Source organism: Polyodon spathula, chromosome 13 (genome assembly GCF_017654505.1).
Source record: "Polyodon spathula isolate WHYD16114869_AA chromosome 13, ASM1765450v1, whole genome shotgun sequence".
Taxonomy (NCBI): domain Eukaryota; kingdom Metazoa; phylum Chordata; class Actinopteri; order Acipenseriformes; family Polyodontidae; genus Polyodon; species Polyodon spathula.
In genome coordinates this window covers 19,929,988-19,950,128 of record NC_054546.1, presented here as the reverse complement: position 1 = coordinate 19,950,128, position 20,141 = coordinate 19,929,988, and the positions used below count along the sequence as shown (strand labels likewise).

The window sequence follows — 20,141 nt, the reverse complement described above, 5'->3', positions numbered from 1 at the left end:
TCTGCACGGGCAAGCCCAATTTCGCTTGTTTTAAGAGGAAAGGGCAACCCTGTCCACAAAAAGACGTGTCGTTTTTGGCACATCTAGTCCCACCAGGTCGAGGCTCGTTCCCAACAATGGAAAGGGCCTAGGGATGGACGAGGTGTCGTTCAGCTGAGGGACAGTGATTGGACAACATTTCGCATGTGTTGGAATCTTTTTAAACTTCACGGCTTGTCGTTTAAAGACCCTAGGTACAGAGATGTTGTCTCTTAGTTGGTTACATTATGTTTTGTGGGTGGGGTATGTTTAAAATAAATCGCTGGCCACAGCAGTCCCTCTGGAACTAGTTTCAAAAGGAATCTACACTGGCCAAAGACTCCGTTCCCCTGGACTAAAACACTACATTCCCCAGAACACACAGCGAGACAAGCTGCTGCAAATAGTGTCGCAACACATACGAGAACGATATATGATAGAGAAAAGCATCAACAACACACAGCAAGGAGCTGGGGTGAAGGAAGATGGACAAGATGTAACAACTTTATCATAAAATCAGCATATATTGCCCAATTTAATGCAGGGCGTCCGAGCACTGCTTTACTGTCGAACCACTTAAATCGTCAGCCAGGATGGACGAGAGCATGGACGAGGATGGGAGTTTTGAAATGATGGACGACCACAACCACAATAACTGGGAGGCCAGTGCAGATGCCTACAGACAGCACCCCCCAAATCCACAGCCACAAACCGGGCATGCTGCGCATTCTAGCGTGTGTGGGGCTGAGGGCTCAGCCCTGCCAAATAGCGGTGCACACTCATCGCCTGAGCCGGGGAACGGAGTCGGTGACTGCGAGGATTCTGCTGGAACTGGCGCCAGTGCTGGAGCTAGTAGTGCTGCTGCGGGAAAAGTCACTCTGAATATTAACAGCTCGACCTCAAAGTTTTGTAAGTTGTTTAAATGTGTAGTCACGAACTCTGTAATGAGATATAATTTGATGTCAGAATTGCTTGTTGATGATTGATGGTTTAGAAACTGACACGGAAACTGAAGGTACACACAGTAGAGTGGTTGGACCACATTCTGTGTAATTCTAAGACGTTCACCCCAAGTTATAGCTTACGTCTAAGTATGTCATAATAGGCTAGCTTATTCTAATGCATTTTCTTTATCAATCATTTTGAAAATACATGCAATCTTTCATTCCTTGACGTGTAAATTCTGATTTTTGCAACACGGATATTTGGTTGTTATATGTGAGCCACTGTTTCAGTTTGCACTGTGGCCAGTAGGGGCAGATTAATTTAGTGATGGTGGAAAACAGTGTTACTGTCCATGTAGGTTGTATAAAAAGGTTCCCTTTTAATCTCGAAATGTCAACCATTACGAATTGGTAAATGGCCATCTTGTCACCCTCGCTATAACAAACATGTTGTTATATTGAGGGGTTCGTCATAAAGGACAACCAAAATGAATGATAAACTGTTGGGGTAAATTAATAAAATGAGATTGTGAATAAAGTAGAATTACATGTACCTGGTTCTGCATTTGCTTTACCCAATTCGTTAAAGAATTAAAACGCAGTACAAAAAGCAAAAAATCCCTAAGTAAAGCAAAACTTTTATTCAAAATCAATCTGACACGAATCGTTTCAGTGCACTAAGTCTTAATCCAACATTCAAGAATCACAAACTGAGTTTTTCCAAATCAACCCGACATGAAGTTATCAGATCCTCAATTTTTTTTCGTTGTTTTTTTTTCTTACAATTTTGCTTTACCGCATGGTTGCTGAACAAGCTAAATAGCTTTTTGATAACCTATATTCACGACAGAGCTATGCCTGCGTTACTGTTTTTTTCAAAGGATCAGTATAGTTTTCAGCTTTGTTTCAACATAAAATGATTTTCGTTTCAGAGGCAGTTACACAGCGCGCGCTTTTTATTATGACAAGAGGACTTCATTGCGAAGGTGGCATCCCGTGCTTATAGATCAGGATGTTTACAGTGTGTGTTTGATATATCTATATATAATATATATATATTTTTTTTTTTTTTTTTGGGGGGGGGGGGGGGGGGGGGGTTCAGGGGTCGGGTTCGTTATAATGAAGGGTGTTATAGCGAGGGTGTTCTCCTGAACTTGTTACCTATATACTGGGGCTAATCAAGCACATATTTAAACCTGGAATGTGTCGGACTGCTTTGCAGTAGAAGTCTTATTTCTGTCCCTGCTGGTCTTAATTATCGCTGTGGGATGCATCTTGCCCAAATGGGGCTACAGAGGAGTCTCCCGCCTCCCGTACTTGGGTATATAACAACTTGTTCGATTGTGAATTTGGTTCAGACACTCCTTTGCACTAGTTAGTAGGAATGTGACTGCTGCTCAAATTCATCAAGAATCATGCTGGGCTGTCCTGTTTGTTTGTTTGTTTGTTTGTTTGTTTATTTATTTATCTATCTCCAGTGATGAATGTTATAACTACAGAAGATTACAAGAGCACATACTGGCCAAAATTGGAAAGTGCCATTGAGCAGCTCCTGACCCAGAACCCTCAGGACTACATCCCGATCTCCTATGAACAAATCTACAGGTGAGAAGGACCTGCAGCGACACAGGCTCTCTGCAGGAACATCAGCAGAGAGCCAATGCATGGGGATGTTGGTATTTGTAAATGCATACCCTAACTGTAGTTACTATACCACGGGGTATGCCATAAGTCCGGCATAGTTGTTAATTTTGCTAGTCATTGTGTTTCGTTCAGGTGTGATGTGTATCTATGCAAAGATCATTTGGATCATTTTAATGTGGTGCAGGAAGTCAAAGGGTTGTAGCTGCACTATTTAACAGAGAACATTAAGAGGCAGGATATCAAGTTGCCTGACTTGCAGGGCACCCCGTTTACAGCTAACACCTTGTCTGGGATTTCTTGGTATTGTTAAGTTTGATGCCCATGTCTTCATTCTGAATGTATTTCTCTGCTGTACTGTGCTTCCTGCACAGAGATCAACAAATGACCTTCCAAGAGGAGAGTGCCTTGGCATATAAACTTGTTTCTTTGTAAAAATATATAGAGCCTACACCATGATTGTGATATACAGTGATATGTACCGAGCATCTCACTATTAAAATACATTTATTTTAGAAAAAAAAAAAAGGTATATAAATGATGGGCATTGACAACATGTTTTTGGTTTCATTCATCCTTGACCATGACACGCTTGAGTGACTATGACTGAAGCATATGCACTTAACATGGTTCAACATTAACCATGGCCCAGTGGCCCGGGGCCGGTAGAGAGCGCAGTTTGACCGGTAGTTATGAAGCACCACTGGCCTGACTGGGCCGGTTACATTTAACTAGTATATATATATATATATATATATATATATATATATATATATATATATATATATATATATATATATATATATATATATATATGTAGTGCATATGGCTTCCGTTTCATGAATCCAGGAAAATGGGCCAGCGTGTCAAAAATCTAATCGATGTGTTCAGGTCAAAAATGCCATTCACAATCTTTCCAGGACTCATTGGTATCACTCAGCAAGATTGGCGCTGATTTGGGAAAGGCTACACAAGCGACAATGCTCTGATTTGTTATTATTTTGTATTATGAATATTGTTTTAACAGTGTTTATTATTAGGATTAGGGGTGGGAATTTCAAATAGTTTCCTATTTGAATACACAGGATGCAACCTTTTTGTGTATTCGATTACTCAAACTCTGGTCCCTTACGCTCCCAAGAATAAAAGGCAAATGCATGTGCACAAGCAGACAACATAAGTGTAAGCCGGTAAAGTTTAGCCGGGTTCATAAAATGTTCAAACTGTGCCCAGGATGAGATTTCTTCGCTTCTTACCCTATTTCCTTAGGCACAAATTTTTTCTTTTGTTTACTGAATTAAAATACACAGAACTCAATGAGCAGCAACGTCACAGCGTGTATCTCTTCCAATTAAAGCAACAATAGCATAATGTTGCGCAAACCACAAAATAATAATTTTTGCTGTAGTGTATTCAGAATAAAATAACACCTATCATGTAGCAACCTAAATATTCTACATCTGTTTAATTCTAACAAATAATAGTTATAAAATAATCTTAGTGTAACTATTGTAACCTGGCCAAAACAGAAAATACATTCCAACATTACAATAGTTTAATATTACTAATTACAACTAGCCATCAAGTACTGACATCAGATGAACTGAAGTCAAGTTACTTTGTTTATTCAATAACCTGTAAATAATTCAAAACAAGGATACCTGGTTGTACTTTTAATGGTCAGTGCAAATGTTGCCATCCATTCACAGAAAGTCAGCAGTAGAAGTTTTACATTGAACTGCAGTCCAGAGTTAAAAAAGAACTCCTTTCCAACTCCCAAGTATCTTGCCTTTTCTTATTAGTCACTGCGTTGTTCTGCTTAACATTTAGTATGTCTTTATATTCATCATAAAGTTAAGTTACCTTTCTAATTTCAATGTTACCCAAGTTTGGATTACCGTACTTCTTTTAGCACTTGCTATATACATGTTAAATGGCTGAAGTAACATATATTGAAAGGCTTCGTTTAACCACTTTCTTTTGAGGCGTGTGCTGTCTTTGTTTTCCATACACAGTTAGAAACATACTGAAAATAAAAACCATCATGAAAATTATATCTCTATCTATCTATATATAGATATATAGATATATATTGGGCCAGATAAAATTGCATCCGGCCCAGTAAAAATACTAGCTCAGTGGCCAGAGGGGCCTGTAGTTAAAAATCTAAATGTAGAGCTCTGCTTAATCACCTAATTAGTGAGGCAGTTGATTGGACGCTGGATATTGAGTGATTTCAGCTGTTGAATTGCAAGCTTGAGTAAAAGCAATAAAGAAAATCACAGAAAAAAAAAAAAAAAACATGCCACGTCTGTCAATCGGAATGTTGGAGGCTGGACTATGACAGCGTACTGTGGCTCTCCATCTTGGGTGCTCACAGCCAGCAGTTTCAAACCTGGCGAGACGGTATAACCAGACACACTCTGTCAATGACAGGCCACGAACTGGGAGACCAAGAGTCAAAACACCTGCCCAAGATCGACAGATCATTTTGCAGCATCTTTGTGATGTCAGTTGTTAATCAGCACAATAGAAATGACAATGTTTTGTCTTTTTTCGATCACGTGTAGTGAATTTTATCCAAACATAAGGGATAAGTTTCTTTTGATGCTCAAATAAAAGGGATACATTTCTTTTAATGCTCAAATATAACTGATACGTTTCTTTTGATGCTCAAATATAAGTGATACGTTTATTTTTATGCTCAAATAGAAGTGATACATTTCTTTTGCTGCTCTTTATAGTCAATTGAGTGAAATGACCACAGCATTCAATGAGCAATCATGGAGTAACCTAGTCTTTTTATATAACAAGTATAGTGCATGGGAAAAACACATGCTTTAACCCTAAATTGAAAATGCATTAGTCTTAGATCAAGCTCGGCATGTGTTTAACAACCCTGTCATAGGGAACAATAGCTTGGTCATCTGTATCTGAATGAAACCATGAGATAAGATAAAAAAATGAATCTCACTGCAACATTGAATGCTACAGAGTAATTTAACAATAGATCTCTTAATACTTGTATAAGGGTTTATTTGTTCAGTACAACTTTCCAACTCAATGGAAGCATAGAGCAATAAGCTAAAAAAAACAAATCCAATATACACATACTGTGTAGTGTATATATAACGTGCTGCTGTAGGTGGCACTGTGGGTTAAGCATGACTATGCTGTGCCAGTGAGGATGCATTCTCTTGGTTTACAAGAAGCCCCCTGTCTAGTTATCCTCTCCCTTTTCCCTTTCAGCTGTGTGTACAAATGCGTCTGCCAACAGCATTCTGAGCAGATGTACAACGACTTGATACACAAGATAACGGATCACTTGCAGCATATCTCCGAGGAGCTGGAGGTGAGTCTTCACATGGGCCCATCACAGCTTTGTCTTGGGGTTGGCAGAGGGCATACCTGGGGTCAATTCTAATTACAATTGCAGCAGATTGGTTTGCTGAAATTGCTGTTACAATTACAATGCAATTTTTCCATTACAGTTACAAGTATGCTGCAGTAATTATAAGTACAGTATTCTGTTGTATCTGACTGCGGTGGGCCAGAGTAAAGGTGAATATGTAAAAAGTTGGATAAATTAATCCTGTTTTAAATACCATTATACACCACTGTAACAGTTACTATAGTCACACAATTATTGTTTTGAGATTTAGCTTTTATTAGGGAAATCCCCTAAATCTCTTGTTTAGAAAGATACAGGGTATTAGTGCTTGTGACAAGGTAGCCGTCTGCCATGTGTGTGCGTGCATTCGCTGCTGAGTGACAGTCAGGAGATCAAGACGGCAGAAGAAGTTGATAGGCCTGAAGGCGCACAGGATTTATTTACAGATCAACACACTGAACAGCTCACGTGACACTACCAGCAATAGTAGCGCACGGAGCACATACAACACAGTGTATGAAAACTTTGGTGGGATGCACAATTTCTGAACTAATCTCTGTTCAATAAAAAACTAACTCCGGCTACTCGACCGGCTGTCGGAGGTTTCTACTCTCGCTCTCTCTCTCTCACTCTATCGCTCCTGTCCTCCTACAGCTCTATACACTTCCATTAGTATCGGGTAATTTACAAAGTAGCAAAATGAATAGGCTTACGAGAAAAAAACCCATGTGGGTGATCATGCCAGATAAACTGCTTTGTTTATTGTAAATACCCAGCAGTAATCACAGGTGCCAAATGCAGAAACGTATTGTATCACTTTTGCTTTCAAACAAATGTGGTCACCAGAAGTGGTTGAAAATACAAGAGTAATGATTGAATGACAAGTCAATGTATAATTGAACTGTGATTGCTCAATTACATTGCAAATCACAATTCTGTAAGTGTGCCAAAGTTCAACACCAGAAACTCCTTATACTACAGAGATGTAACACAAAGAACTGCAAAAGTAGTCCATTTCATTGTGGGAAGAATATTGATTGCACTTCTTATGATTACCAGGTTCAGTGTCATCATTCAGACAGTTAGCCAGGTTTTTAAAGGAGTGCTAACTGGTGCTGTAAAATGTAATTTTCTTGTTTATTGTTTGCTTTACTGAGCATCCCTGTGGGGGAAGATTTAATAGTTTTTGACCCCGTTCACACTTGCGGTTTGACCTTATCTCATGTATGAACACTCAAAATGAAAAGGCGGCCCTAGGCCGGGTGAAATTTAGACCAGCTTTTTGATGCGGCCTAAAGTAGGCAATGCCGCCTCAGGGCTGGCCTATCTGTATGTGTGAACCCAACGCAGGCCCTGGGCCGGCCTTAACGCATCAGTGCGGTGACGTCGCTCAAACCACTCCCCTACTAGGTCGAGCGTAGTAGATCAAACAATGTTGGTTTTAAGAGGAAGCAGCTGGGACCCTTAGCGGTCCATTTATTCAGCGCTTGTCAGGCGCGTCAGGCCCAAATTATTTTCACAGGCGCTGTTAATTTTACACGCGCTGTTTTTTATTTTATTTTTTTTTCCAGAGTAAAACAGGTTTAAAAGGTATTGAATCGCAAAAGGACAGTCCTACATCTCCAGCCAAGCCCCACCCCTTGCTTGCTGTATTTTTCACATACCTCTTTATAGACGTGCGTACTGATAAATCCTCTCCTTATCACTCGTTTTATCACCAAACTCCTCAATAATGCTATACGAGTCATTATTTTATTACTATAACATCTCAAAAAGGCTATAAATATTCTGTTCACTGGTCACCTTGAAGTTAGTGTAGTGAATGAGCAAATATTTATTGTTGCATTTATAAATGACACTTTTAAAGCATGATTTCCTTGATTTTTCATACATGAGAGTAGATGTTAAACTTCATGCTGATTTGAACTCGGCTGTTGCCAAGATAAGCACCAACTAAGACGTAGCTTTACAGTAAACTAATGTGATCCATCTGCATCTCCATCCATTTGCGTTGCTTTCCATCTGATGATGTAGATATCCTTCTGTCTGGTGTTGATTGCTGAAGTGTAATGCTGGCTCCAGGGATCAGCTTATTTTGCCTCCCCAGTACATCAGAATACACAACGACTGCGAGGTAGGGTACATCTCTGGGGTCTTCAAGTGGGCACCTTCCATCCTCGGTGTTTCGTCAACTAGCCCATGACACCTCAGGAGGGCTCAACAGTGATTCTGGCATCTCAGCATCGCCCCCATCCATCCCCCTCTTAGCTCAGCCAAGCTTACTTACCTGTACATCAGCGTTGCATTCTTTCTATTGTGCTTGAGATCCCCATCCAGAATCTTTCTGTCTCAACCACAGCCAGTTGCTGCTCCTTTCTGCTGCTTCCTATAAGTTCTTCACTGATCGACGCAACTCTTGGCCACTGAACCCGACGTCTCTGAGAAACAGGGTTGTAGAGTGCCACAAATCCTCAACAACCTGCCTCCACTGGGTAAACTCGGACTCCATCCTCGCTGTTCCGCTTCAGCAGCTAGTTGAGCATACCGAAGTTTCTTCCTCTCGTACGTCTCGTCCTCAGCGTCTTCCTATGGCACTGTTAACTCTACCAGATGAACAAGGCATGCTGATCCAGACCACAAAACAATGTCTGGTCAAAGGTTAGTGGTGGCAATCTCAGGTGGAAAAGTAAGCCATTGACCAACATCTGCCAGCATCTTCCAGTCCCTAGCAGCTTCCAGTTGTCCTGGGCGAGGCTTGGTTTTAACACCTTTTCTTGGTGGTTGCTCTCCTGGATAGAGGAATATTGTCTTTTGTGTGTAATGCTTTGATGGAACTGGTGGCAACTTATTGGTCAGGTTACGCTTGTCTTCATGCTAAGGCCAAACATCGCAGCATGGCCTGGTCAATGCACCAAGTAAACTGTCCTTGGCTAAGACCCACCTTACATTCTGTCAAAATGTGCCTTAATGTTGCAGGTGATGAACACAATGGCCATGAGGGATCCTCACCCACCCAGAGGTTTAGGTTCTGTGGTGATTCATAATTAACCATTTTAGTGCTGTGATGAACGTGATCTTTGAAAATTCAAAATGAATTTACATAATTTTTTTCATTTTATATCCAAGTACAAAGTAGCGATGTAAGAGTAGCAAGTTAAGAAGCCCGTACGGACCAAAATAGCAAAGCAGAAAGGAGAAAGGCTCATCTTTTCCAAATGGTGCGAAATCTAGATTTTTTTTTTTTTTTATCAGCCTTGCCAATTTGATGCTGTTAAGAAATGCATTTCTAGACTAACCATTATCAAATAGGTTTTTTTTTTTTGGCTACTAGCCTAACAATAGGCAGAATAACTCGCCGCTTCAGGGAAGCTGCCCGGGAGTTTGCAGAAAATAGTGTTCCAAAAATGACAGTAATTTTCGTAAGCGCTTGCATAAGACACTAGATTGGTATAATGGTCCATGGCAATATTCATGAAATGTTTGAAAGCTTACAGTAGACTATGCACAGTGAAAAGCTTTTACTGTAAGTGTTGGACCTGGCTGTTGAATATTCTTTGTGTAGCTCTTTCCTGTAGCTTTAGATAGCTGGCAGGCACAATTCTGTTATGCAGTGAGGCTGTCAGTTTGAAGGGTGGAATGCACTGTGTGGTAACAAAAGGTAGATGTCGCATCAGATAACCACATACTGGGCTAAGTGTGCTCTATTTTTACCTGTACTCTTTGTATCATGGAAGATTTACTGTTACTGAATTCTAAATTGATTTTTATTATTATTAAATCCTTTAAAAAGTGTAAATTGTGAACAAGCTGCTTTTTTATGGTAACTGAAGTGGGTGTCATGCTGAAATGATGCAATTATTTTGTGTCTTTGGAGAATTGTTCAATTATAATGCAGTCTGTAGCTGACACTGGTGCTTGGATCTCAGTTTGGATCCAAAGCGCATTTCCATTAATTTTGTGACTGCCACACAATTAGGATGCGTTCCTGCTGTGCCGCGGTTAAAATAAGTAGCTTCAAATGACATGCAGGGATATGACAGAAAGAAGTACACAAGCAGTCCACTTCATAGTGGGAGTGGTTCTCATTGCAGTTACTCAGATATTGTTTTCAGGGTTGCGGCCAATTCCCTTTAAGTTCCAATTGCAAGTCGAAGGAATTGGAGTGTATACTTTATTCAACTACTCTCATTTGAAGCCAGTTTTAATTGACTAACAGTGACTTCAGTTGAAGGCATTTATTGCCACTGTGGGAAGCAAGTCTTTGCAGAATACCGTGAATTGCAAAGATCAATGTCATGTTGGGGTTGGTTAAAAGCGAATGGGAATTGGAATTGGGAATTGATTTTAAAAAAGGAATTGGAAATGGAATTTGAATTGAAAAGCAGGAACTGACCCCAACCCTTATTGTTTTTATTTTTTTGCAATAAGTCTGTGCTTAGGTACTTTGACCATGACTTCAAGAACTTGGACTTATGTTAATATAGACTTGTCAAAAAAAAAAAAAAAAAAAAGCAAGCCACCCCAAAATATTTGACTAATTTGTATTAAGAACCACTATAAGAACACTGTTTATGATGTCTGCACAGTTATGCAGACATCATAGACAGCTAAGGGAAGAGTAAAACCGAGAGCATCTTTGTTAAAGCATTTCACAACTCCTCACTGGCTTGCCAGTTTGTTTACATTATCCAAGGTGGGTTTCGTGGCAGGCACACAAGGTTCCTCCACCTGAAGCTTTCTGGCTGCTAGACAACTAGTTAGCCATCCTCCTTCTACTTCCAGTAGAAAGAAAACTCTGGATGATTCGCATTGCTTGAAGATTGGGGTTGTGAACAACTGCTTTATAGTGGTGTTCTGCAGTTGCGAGTACCAGAACATAGCTTAACTGTTGCACCACTGTTTATCCACAAGATGGCAGTGTATATCAGCCTACGTGCATTGCTAAGGCTTTTAGGTTGTTGAAAACATCTACTGTTGAAGACTGAATTGTTCATACAATTGAGTCTTTATGATTTCCATTACATGAGAGTAGATGTTGAACTTCATGATGATTTGAACTCAGCTATCGCCAAGATAAGCACCAACTAAGATGTAGCTTTGCAGTAAACTAATGTGATCCATCTGCATCTCTATCCATTTGCGTTGTTTTCCATTTGATGATGTAGATATTCTTCTGTCTGGTGTTGATTGCTGAAGTGTAATGCTGGCTCCAGGGATCAACTCATTTTGCCTCCCCAGCGCATCAGCACACACAACGGCTGTGATGCTGGCTCCAGGGATCAACCCACTGTGGTCTCCCCAGCACATCAGCATGACAACCGTCTGGACTGAGCTAAGTAGGGTACATCTCTGGGGTCTTCAAGTGGGCACCTTCCATCCTCAGTGTTTCGTTGACTAACCCACGACACCTCAAGAGGGCTCAACAACCCCTCCATCCCCCACTCAGCTCAGCCCAGCTTACTTACCTGTACATCAGCGTTGCTTTCTTTCTATTGTGCTTGAGATCCCCATCCAGAATCTTTCTGACTCAACCACAGTCAGTTGCTGCTCCTTTCTGCTGCTTCAAATAAGTTCTTCACTGTGCGACGCAACTCTTGGCCACTGAACCCGACGTCTCTGAGAAACCAGGTTGTAGAGTGTGCCTCGACAACCCACCTCCACTGGGTAAACTCGGACTCTCCAGCCTCGCTCTTCCGTTTCAGCAGCTAGTTGAGCATACCGAAGTTTCTTCCTCTCGTACACCTCATCCACAGCATCTTCCCATGGCACTGTTAACTCTACCAGATGAACAAGGCTTGCTGATCCAGACCACAAAACAATGTCTGGTCGAAGGCTAGTAGTGGCAATCTCAGTTGGAAAAATAAGCCGTTGACCAACATCTGCCAGCATCTTCCAGTCTCTAGCAGCTTCCAGTTTTCTTGGGCGAGGCTTGGTTTTAACACCTTTTCTTGGTGGTTGCTCTCCTGGATAGAGGAATATTGTCTTTTGTTGTAATGCTTTGATGGAACTGGTGGCAACTTATTGGTCAGGTTACGCTTGTCTTCCAATGCTAAGGCCAAACATTGCAGCACCTGTTCATGGCTCCAAGTAAACCGTCCTTGGCTAAGACCCACCTTACATCTTGTCAAAATGTCCCTTAATGTTGCAGGTGATGAACACAACGGACATGAGGGATCCTCACCCACCCAAAGGTTTAGGTTCTGTGGTGATGGGAAAACATCATATGCTGATCTGATGAGGAAACTGATCCTGCTCTGTTCCATTGTCCATAGGTCTTCTCAGACAATCTTGCGTTCCACACTCTCCCATCTCGTCCATTCTCCCTGCTTGGCCTGGGAAATGGCCTTTACACACCTGATCCTCTCCTGCTTTTGCACCTCCTTGACTACCAGCTTCTTCCGTTGAGCTGGGGTTGCCTTATGCCATGTAGGTGGAGCTGAACTGAGACCAAAACCTCCTTTTCCATGCTGAACTTGCCCCAAAGTATCTCCGATTCGAAGGGCAGCCTTAGCATCTTCCACAGCTTTCTTTGCCGTCCATTTTCTTCCAGTTTTCAACACAGGTGCTGCCTCCCTTATGCATTTGTCGCGTGAATCTACCAATGTCATTTCCAGTCGGACTTTGGTGCACTTAAACTCCTCGGTTAGAGCAGAGATTGGTAGCTGCAGTATTTCTTTACCATAGTCCCACTCTGCTGAGACAGCGTGGAACTCCCAACCATTTCCTGACGTATGAACTGATTAAAGCTTCCAGATTCTCAACTGTTGTCAAGGAAACCTCGTACACAGTCAGTGGCCTTAACAGTCTTGGCAGTAGACCAAACCGAAAGCACCAGAGTTTCAGTTTGCCTGGTAAAGCTCTGCTGTCTATGCTCTTCATCCCTTCAGCTGCTTGTTGTCTAACTTCTCTCACACAAACTGTGGCCTTTAGATCCCTGTCTTACCATCGCCCTAGACTTTTCACTGGCTTGTCGGACACTGTTGGTATTGTCTCGCCATTAATGTAGAACCTTTTATCTACTACTTTACCTTTAATTATAGAGATGCTCCTTGATTTAGTGGGCTTGAATTGCATTCGTGTCCATTCAACATTATTGGTTAATTTGCTCAATCATCGATTAGAGCAGGCTATTGTTGTTGTCATGTCATCCATGTATGCTCGAATTGGTGGTAGTCGCATTCCAGAAGCCAAGCGCTCTCCTCCCACTACCCATTTTGATGCACTAATAATTGCTTCCATTGCCATGGTAAAAGCCAGTGGAGAAAGGGTACATCCTGCCATTATTCCAACTTCTGGGTATTGCCATGTAGTGCTGAATTCTGAAGTTAAAAAACTAAATTGCAAATGTCCAAAGTAGGCATTCACTAAATTTGTTATTGTCATTGATACGCTGAAGAAATCAAATGCTGCCCAAAGAAGTTCATGTGGCACTGAACCGTATGCATTAGCCAAATCCAGGAATGTCACATGGAGCTCCTTCCTCTCCTTTTTCGCTGATTGAATTTGCCAGATTACTCTGATGTGTTCTAACCATCCTGGGAAACCTGGAATGCCTGCTTTTTGTACTGAAGTGTCAATGAAGCAGTTCTTTAATAGGTAGGTTGACAATCTCTGAGCAATAATGATGAAGAAAATCTTGCCTTCTGTGTTTAGTAGGGAATTAGGATGAAACTGACCGATGCTTGTAGAATCCATTTCTTTTGGTATAAAGACTCCACCTGCTCGGCGCCATGCTCTTGGTACAACCTGTTTTTCCCATGCCACTTTCATTTCCACAGGATTCGTAGAACTCCAGAAGCACTCTTGTACACTCTGTATGGAACTCCATTAGGCCCTGGAGATGATGATGATGCCCTTGCTTTTTTCACAGCTTGCTCTCCTTCTTTCCACTTAGGTGTACAGTCCTCCATTTGGTATATATAAACATACTACTGTACCTTTAAGTTTTAACATAATGAGTACTGATCATCATTGTGCTGCATCCTTATACATGTGTACAAGTAAAAACGACAACCATTGAAATATTTCTGGCTGTTAGTAATTAGTTTGGATTTTAAACACATTCACAAAAAATAAATTTCCACCACAATGCGTTCAGATTATCAGAATCGTGGGTTTACGTTGAGGCAGCTGTCCATGTCTGTGTGTCAAGCTTACATTTTTGACACAATGACCGTACATCATGGCTCTAACTTTGTTTACAGCAGTGGCGGAGGATTTGTTAATGAGGTTAAACTTTACCCCTAAAAATGTGAATTATACGCCAGGGTCCCCACAGTCCATGCTGCTAATTAAAATAAAAGTGACTTTCAGCTGATTGCAAATTTATTTTAGGGATTTTTGTCAAAGGATATTCTGTTTCAAGTGATCTGGTTGATGCGGACAGGGTAAGGTAAGTTAACTAATCAGTTCTAATTAGATATCACACCAGTTACTTTTGAATTTAATTTGGAATGGCGTACGACACATTACTGCTTTTAAGTCATACAGAACATTTCACAGACCCCAATTCACACTAATCTAGGTCTCTGCAGTGCTACGTTAGGTGAAATAGTCCAGGATTAGTGCAAATTGAGGTCTGTGGAAACAGACAATTATGTTCTGGCAGCAAACTTATTTTCAGTTATTTCTTCAAGAATCAAGTTAAATGGATTGAAGATCCTACATTAGTACTGTAGTGGCTGCTAGTCCCTCTTTGAGAACTACTTATCCAGTTATTATGAAAAGGACATTCTTTAGCACCAGTTATTGATAGCATGAGAATCTAGGAGTCTATGAATGCAAGGTTTAGAACTTGAATATTCATTTTACTGAACAATAAATATTGTATTTTCAGTGATAATTGTGTATCAGACAGGCATCTAAAGTGTATTCGCATAAAGTTACTGGGGAATTACTTTAATTCAGTCCAACCACTGAAAAGCAGGCAGAGAAAAAAAATAAAAAGAACTACAGTTCTAACGAGGGATAAAATCACAGTTCATGGCAGCTGATCTTAAAATAATTGGGGCTATTGTTATCATTAAATGTAACTGTCATCCAACCCCAGTGGATGTGGTCTTTCTGCCACTGTCTCTGAGTCACTACGTTTTAACTCCTTTACATATACAATTGTGTATTGATTTGTGATGACACTTGTTCTGAGCATACCTGTCAGTTGTCTTGGGGTATACAAAGCATCTGTATGCCTGTCTATCTTTATAATATAAGTCCGCATGCAGTGGTGATCTACTTTGTTGTCATGAAGCTGATGCCTTTCATTTTGAATGTGGTGTGGTGGTGGAGGATGAATGAGTGGCATGCTTGAAAGACAAGCAGAGGGGTGGAAAAGTGCCAGCTTTTCAAAAACAGAGATCACCCTCCTCTTTTAAATAAAATAACATTGCACTTTAACTACTTCAACTAAAAATGAAACCCTTTCCCAGGTACCAAATTTTGAAAACAATAATAATGTTTTTAAACCTGTAATTGCTATAAAATGTTAACATATGATGAATAAAACACAAATAAATGACCTAAACTGTGTTTTTCATTAACCCTTTATGCCCCCGTGTACTACATACCCATGTTCAACATAGAGATAAAAACACATTTGTGTTTTTTTTTTTTTGAACAATGAAAACAAAAATGCTGCTAATAATAATAATTAGTAAACAATAATTAAATAAAAATCAAACAGCATCAAAACGTGTGCCGTTATCAACTTGCTCTGTGCCATTTATTGAAATGCTCAATACAGCAGAACCCGGGGTTGCCTTCGCAACCTCTGCACATTTTTCTTGTGTCCTTTCTTTTGTTTTCATTTTGTAGCAGACCCTGCACCTTTTTTACGGTCTCTGCTTCCCTTGTGTCGGAGGGATAGTCACAAATGCATGTACAGGGCTACTTTGCACAGGCACTGTGATGGATGTTGCTGCCGCAGACGCCTGCTTCATTGCCTCTACCCAGTGCTGTGTTTTGATAGTATTTCATCACAGCACTGCCATTTCAAACCAAACAGCTTCCCGTTTGCAGCTGGCTTACCTGTAAAGTAGCAGCATGCTCTTTTGTTTGTAGAGTTTGTACTATTCTTGGCTTTACATCCTCTTCATCATCGCCGAGTGATAAGTGACCATCACTGTCGCTGGTATCGAAATCCTCCGAACCAACTTCACTCCCGTTGTCGCTCTCACACACACACACACACACACACACGCACACACACACTTGAAAGTTGAATGGCTTCCTGCAATATGTTGCCACAGATAGATTGGAATCACTACGACACGGACATTGGATACAAATGTCACCTGACCCTCCCCCGACTTTCAGTGCACATTCCACAGTACTAGCACTGCCTTAGAGAATAAAACCTGAGACGTTAGACTGAGAAACCGATCATAGAATAGAATGGGAAACCTGACTTACGCACGTATGGCATGGTACTGTAAGTGGGTTTTCATTTCACGTACGTCATGGTGTTGAAGTGGTTAATTCAAGTGTTGGCAAAGGGCAATTTTAAACAAAGGACAGGCGTTTGTTCCTTGACACATTTTGTTATCCTGGCACTGGCTCAGAAAGATGTTCAGATTAGACTGTGTAGCGCACAGGGCAGGTTAAAGGGCTTGTTGCAGCGTGATCTTCATTTACTTGCCTGTTCTATTTTTGTTTTGTCTAAATAACATTTTGATTCATGCTTGTTCTTCTCTTCCCATCTGTTGTGAAATTACTTTCAATCGAGTGAACCTTTTCTGTTATAGCATGAGCATCTGTATTTATATACCTACAGTACGTCTGACTGTGCCTAACTGACTGGGTGTTACAGAACCCCCGGCAGACTCTCTTGACATTTATAAATTCACCGGGGAATGCATTTTTCAACATTGCTGTGTGTCCAGATCATGCTCCCTCCCCAAGCAATGCTGTTTTTTAATTTTTTTTTTTTTAACAATTTTATTATAAACGTCAATTTACACATTATGTGGATGCCCTACAAGTTAGTTTTTTAGACACAGTGAGTTTTATTAAGGATGGTATTTTGGGTTCCACTTTAGAAAGGATATGGAAAAGAACAGGCTATACATGCCAATAGTTTCCATCCTGTTGCGCTGAAAAAAAGGTCTGCCTTATAGCCAATTTGTGCGTTTAAGATGCATTTGCTGTATCAATGAAGCTTTTGATTATCTATCAGATATACTCTGTAAATACTTCATTTGTAGAGGCTATCCTGTACAGCCGTTAAAATCTGCTTTATTAAAATGTTGTAATTAACTTGATTTGGATAAAAATGTACCAAAAGAAAAAAAAAGTAGTTTTCTTGTTTTTCTAAGACTACTTATGGTAACAAATGGATTTGATTTAGATTTTTCTTCTGTTCACTCACTTTGCATTTAGTTAATTGATAAATATAATCTATTAACATGTCTATTTTTGAAAGCATTCTTACTTTACAGCATTTTTTCACACCTGCCTAAAACTTTTGCCCAGTACTGTATGTGTATTGTTAATACAAATTATTTGAGACTATAAATGGTAAACATGTGCACTGATGATAGCAGAGGGGGCTGCTGAAACATTTGCATTTTAGCACTTTTGAGCACCTTTTTTTTTTTTGTAAAAGTGCAGAATCATTGCTATATGAAGTGTTCCCACAACATGCCACTCATTTCAATCCAAGTGCCAGCATTGTTGCAGGAGGGAGCATGAGCGGGATCCACTGCAATGTTTACAAGAAACCGTCTCTTTCTCCTAACGAACATTCCCATGTAAAAGTTGGGGGGAAAAGTATTCCCTAGAGATGATTTACCTATGATGTGTGAATAAAAATATCAAAACATAATCTGGTTTATGTTGAGAAATATGTTGCTCTGATGTGGACAACATGGGATACACTTTAGAGATCAGAACTACAGGACTAGACCACTAGAGGTCTTTCTGATTCACTCAAAACTCTAGTTTTGTTCTCTACTATACTGTAGGTCCTTATTGGTTAATTGTTCTGATAAGGTGGGTTGTAAATTGCATGCACTCGGCATAGCCCTTATGAAAAAGACTATCAGATTACTACTACATGTGTACTTCTAATTACCATCTTAATTACCACACAATTACTACTGCATACAACAGTAAATCAGTAGTAATTTTGGTAGTAAAATGTGTAGTAATTAAGTAGTTTTGGGTTGTTTCACTACTTATGAATACCACACATTTCCTACTGAAATTACTACCAAATACTTGCTTTTTTACTGCTCAAACTTCTGACTGCTTACTTACACTACATAGTTACCACAGGAAAACTACTCGTTTCCTAAAGGCACTACAGGGTTACTACTAAATTATTACTTATTTACTTCTGTATGCAATAGTAATTGTGTTGTAATTTGAAGTAAATATATAGTAGAAATGTAGTGTTTTTTTTTTTTCAGAAAGGGCATGTATTGGTAAAATTGTAACCTGGAAGTGTTTTTTTTTTTTTTTTTTTTAAAAAAAACATAAGGGACTGCTAAAATATTATCACAGTTATTATTATACAGTTTTTTACTGAACTCTGCAGAATTACTACTGAACACTATCTGCATGTTAAATGATTACAACTAACAGTTATGATTTTTTTTTTTTAATAGGCTACTTCACTTTCACCCATACAGGTGTACAGGAAGGTTTTGTAAATTCATATTATTATACATATTAGTATAAAGCGATACATATTATAACAGATATGAATATAGTTGCTAACAAATAATTACATGGCACAAAACAAAAACAATCAAACCTAAATAAGTTTTCTAGTATTCTTAACATTTAGACTGTCATCAATAAATAATAGGTAAATAATTAATTCAGACATTGGTAATCCTTTAAAGGTTTATTTTTATAGACATTTATAGACAGGTTGGACAAGGCAACATACTTCTCACCCTCCCTTATAGCTACTGTTGGTATTCTAGAGTGATGAATTACAAGTTATAATCTTCTTAAAATAACTACAACAGGCAGTGAAAAAACAAAAACAAAACAGGTGTGGTTGGCTTCACTGTCGACTTGCAGAGTGAAAGAAAGGGGGCAGCGCTTGTCTTCGCCTCTTCGTGTCACTGCATGGTTGCAGCAGTCAGACACGGTCTTAAAACCATTGGTCATTCTAAATGTGGAAAAAAAAAATGGGGTAAAATATTTAGCGCTTCCAAAAAACAAAAAAAAAACATGTAGTTAAATTGATCAGTAAGCAAATACAAAATAAGTGAGCAGTACAAAGCTTAAGATTAATAATTACTTACCAACTATTACCTCCACTTTCTGGTGGTCCAGCTGCTTTTTTGAGTGTGTTTTTTGGGTGTTACACGACTTTCCAGTCAAACTTGACTGGGCAAGTTCATCCTTCGAGAAAATCAACATTAGTAGTGCATTTGTAAGTTTGCTGTATTTACTGTGGTCGCAATATCTCGAGGAAGCTTCTGGTATGAAAATACCAGCACCAATGTCAATCTGCATAACAAAAAAATTAAAAATAGCATCAAATTAGTATGTAGTGCTATGTTACTAATGTTTTGTCTGTTCTAAAAGAATAAGTTGAAATAAATCAAAACAGAAATGCATACAACTCTGCTCAAAAGATTTACCATCGTAGCGTGCGGTACTTCTTGCGGTGGAGAGGTAGGCCTGCTGTGGCATTTTTTAATAAGATCTTCCACACTTTCAACCAACGTCGGCAATACTGCATAAAAAAGTAGTGAAACATGATTGACTATATATGTGTGTGTGTGTGTGTGTGTGTGTGTGTATATATATATATATATATATATATATATATATATATATATATATATATATATATATATATGTGTGTATGTATATGTGTGTATATATATATATATATATATATATATATATATATATATCATAAACTGAGACTGACTAATAAACTGTAAACTTTAAAAAAAAAAAAAAAAAAAAAAAAAAATCCTGTATTTGATAATGTTTGCTCTATTTGTCAACATAGTGTTTCATAACGGTTTGCTGTTTGTGCAGAGCAGTTTTTAACCTATTGATGAATGTTTTTAAAATGTCATTTATATGTAATGGATTCCAAGCGCAACTGCACTTCCTCTGTAGTGTTGCATGGGCCCCAGGCTTGCTAATATCTAGCACAACCCAGATCCTGTTGTCAGTGC

The 20,141-nt window shown here is 39.4% G+C and overlaps 1 protein-coding gene across 1 annotated transcript in view; it reads left to right on the top strand.

Annotated features, from left to right (window-relative positions):
- Positions 1-431: 431 nt before the first annotated feature.
- LOC121326128 (CDK2-associated and cullin domain-containing protein 1-like) overlaps positions 432-20,141 on the top strand; it is an 87,013-nt gene continuing 67,303 nt past the window's right edge. Inside the window, exons 1-3 of the mRNA XM_041269306.1 lie at positions 432-927; positions 2,441-2,567; positions 5,853-5,955. Of these exons, the coding sequence (XP_041125240.1) occupies positions 612-927; positions 2,441-2,567; positions 5,853-5,955 (546 nt within the window). The 5' untranslated portion in view covers positions 432-611. The remainder of the gene's footprint in view (positions 928-2,440; positions 2,568-5,852; positions 5,956-20,141) is intronic.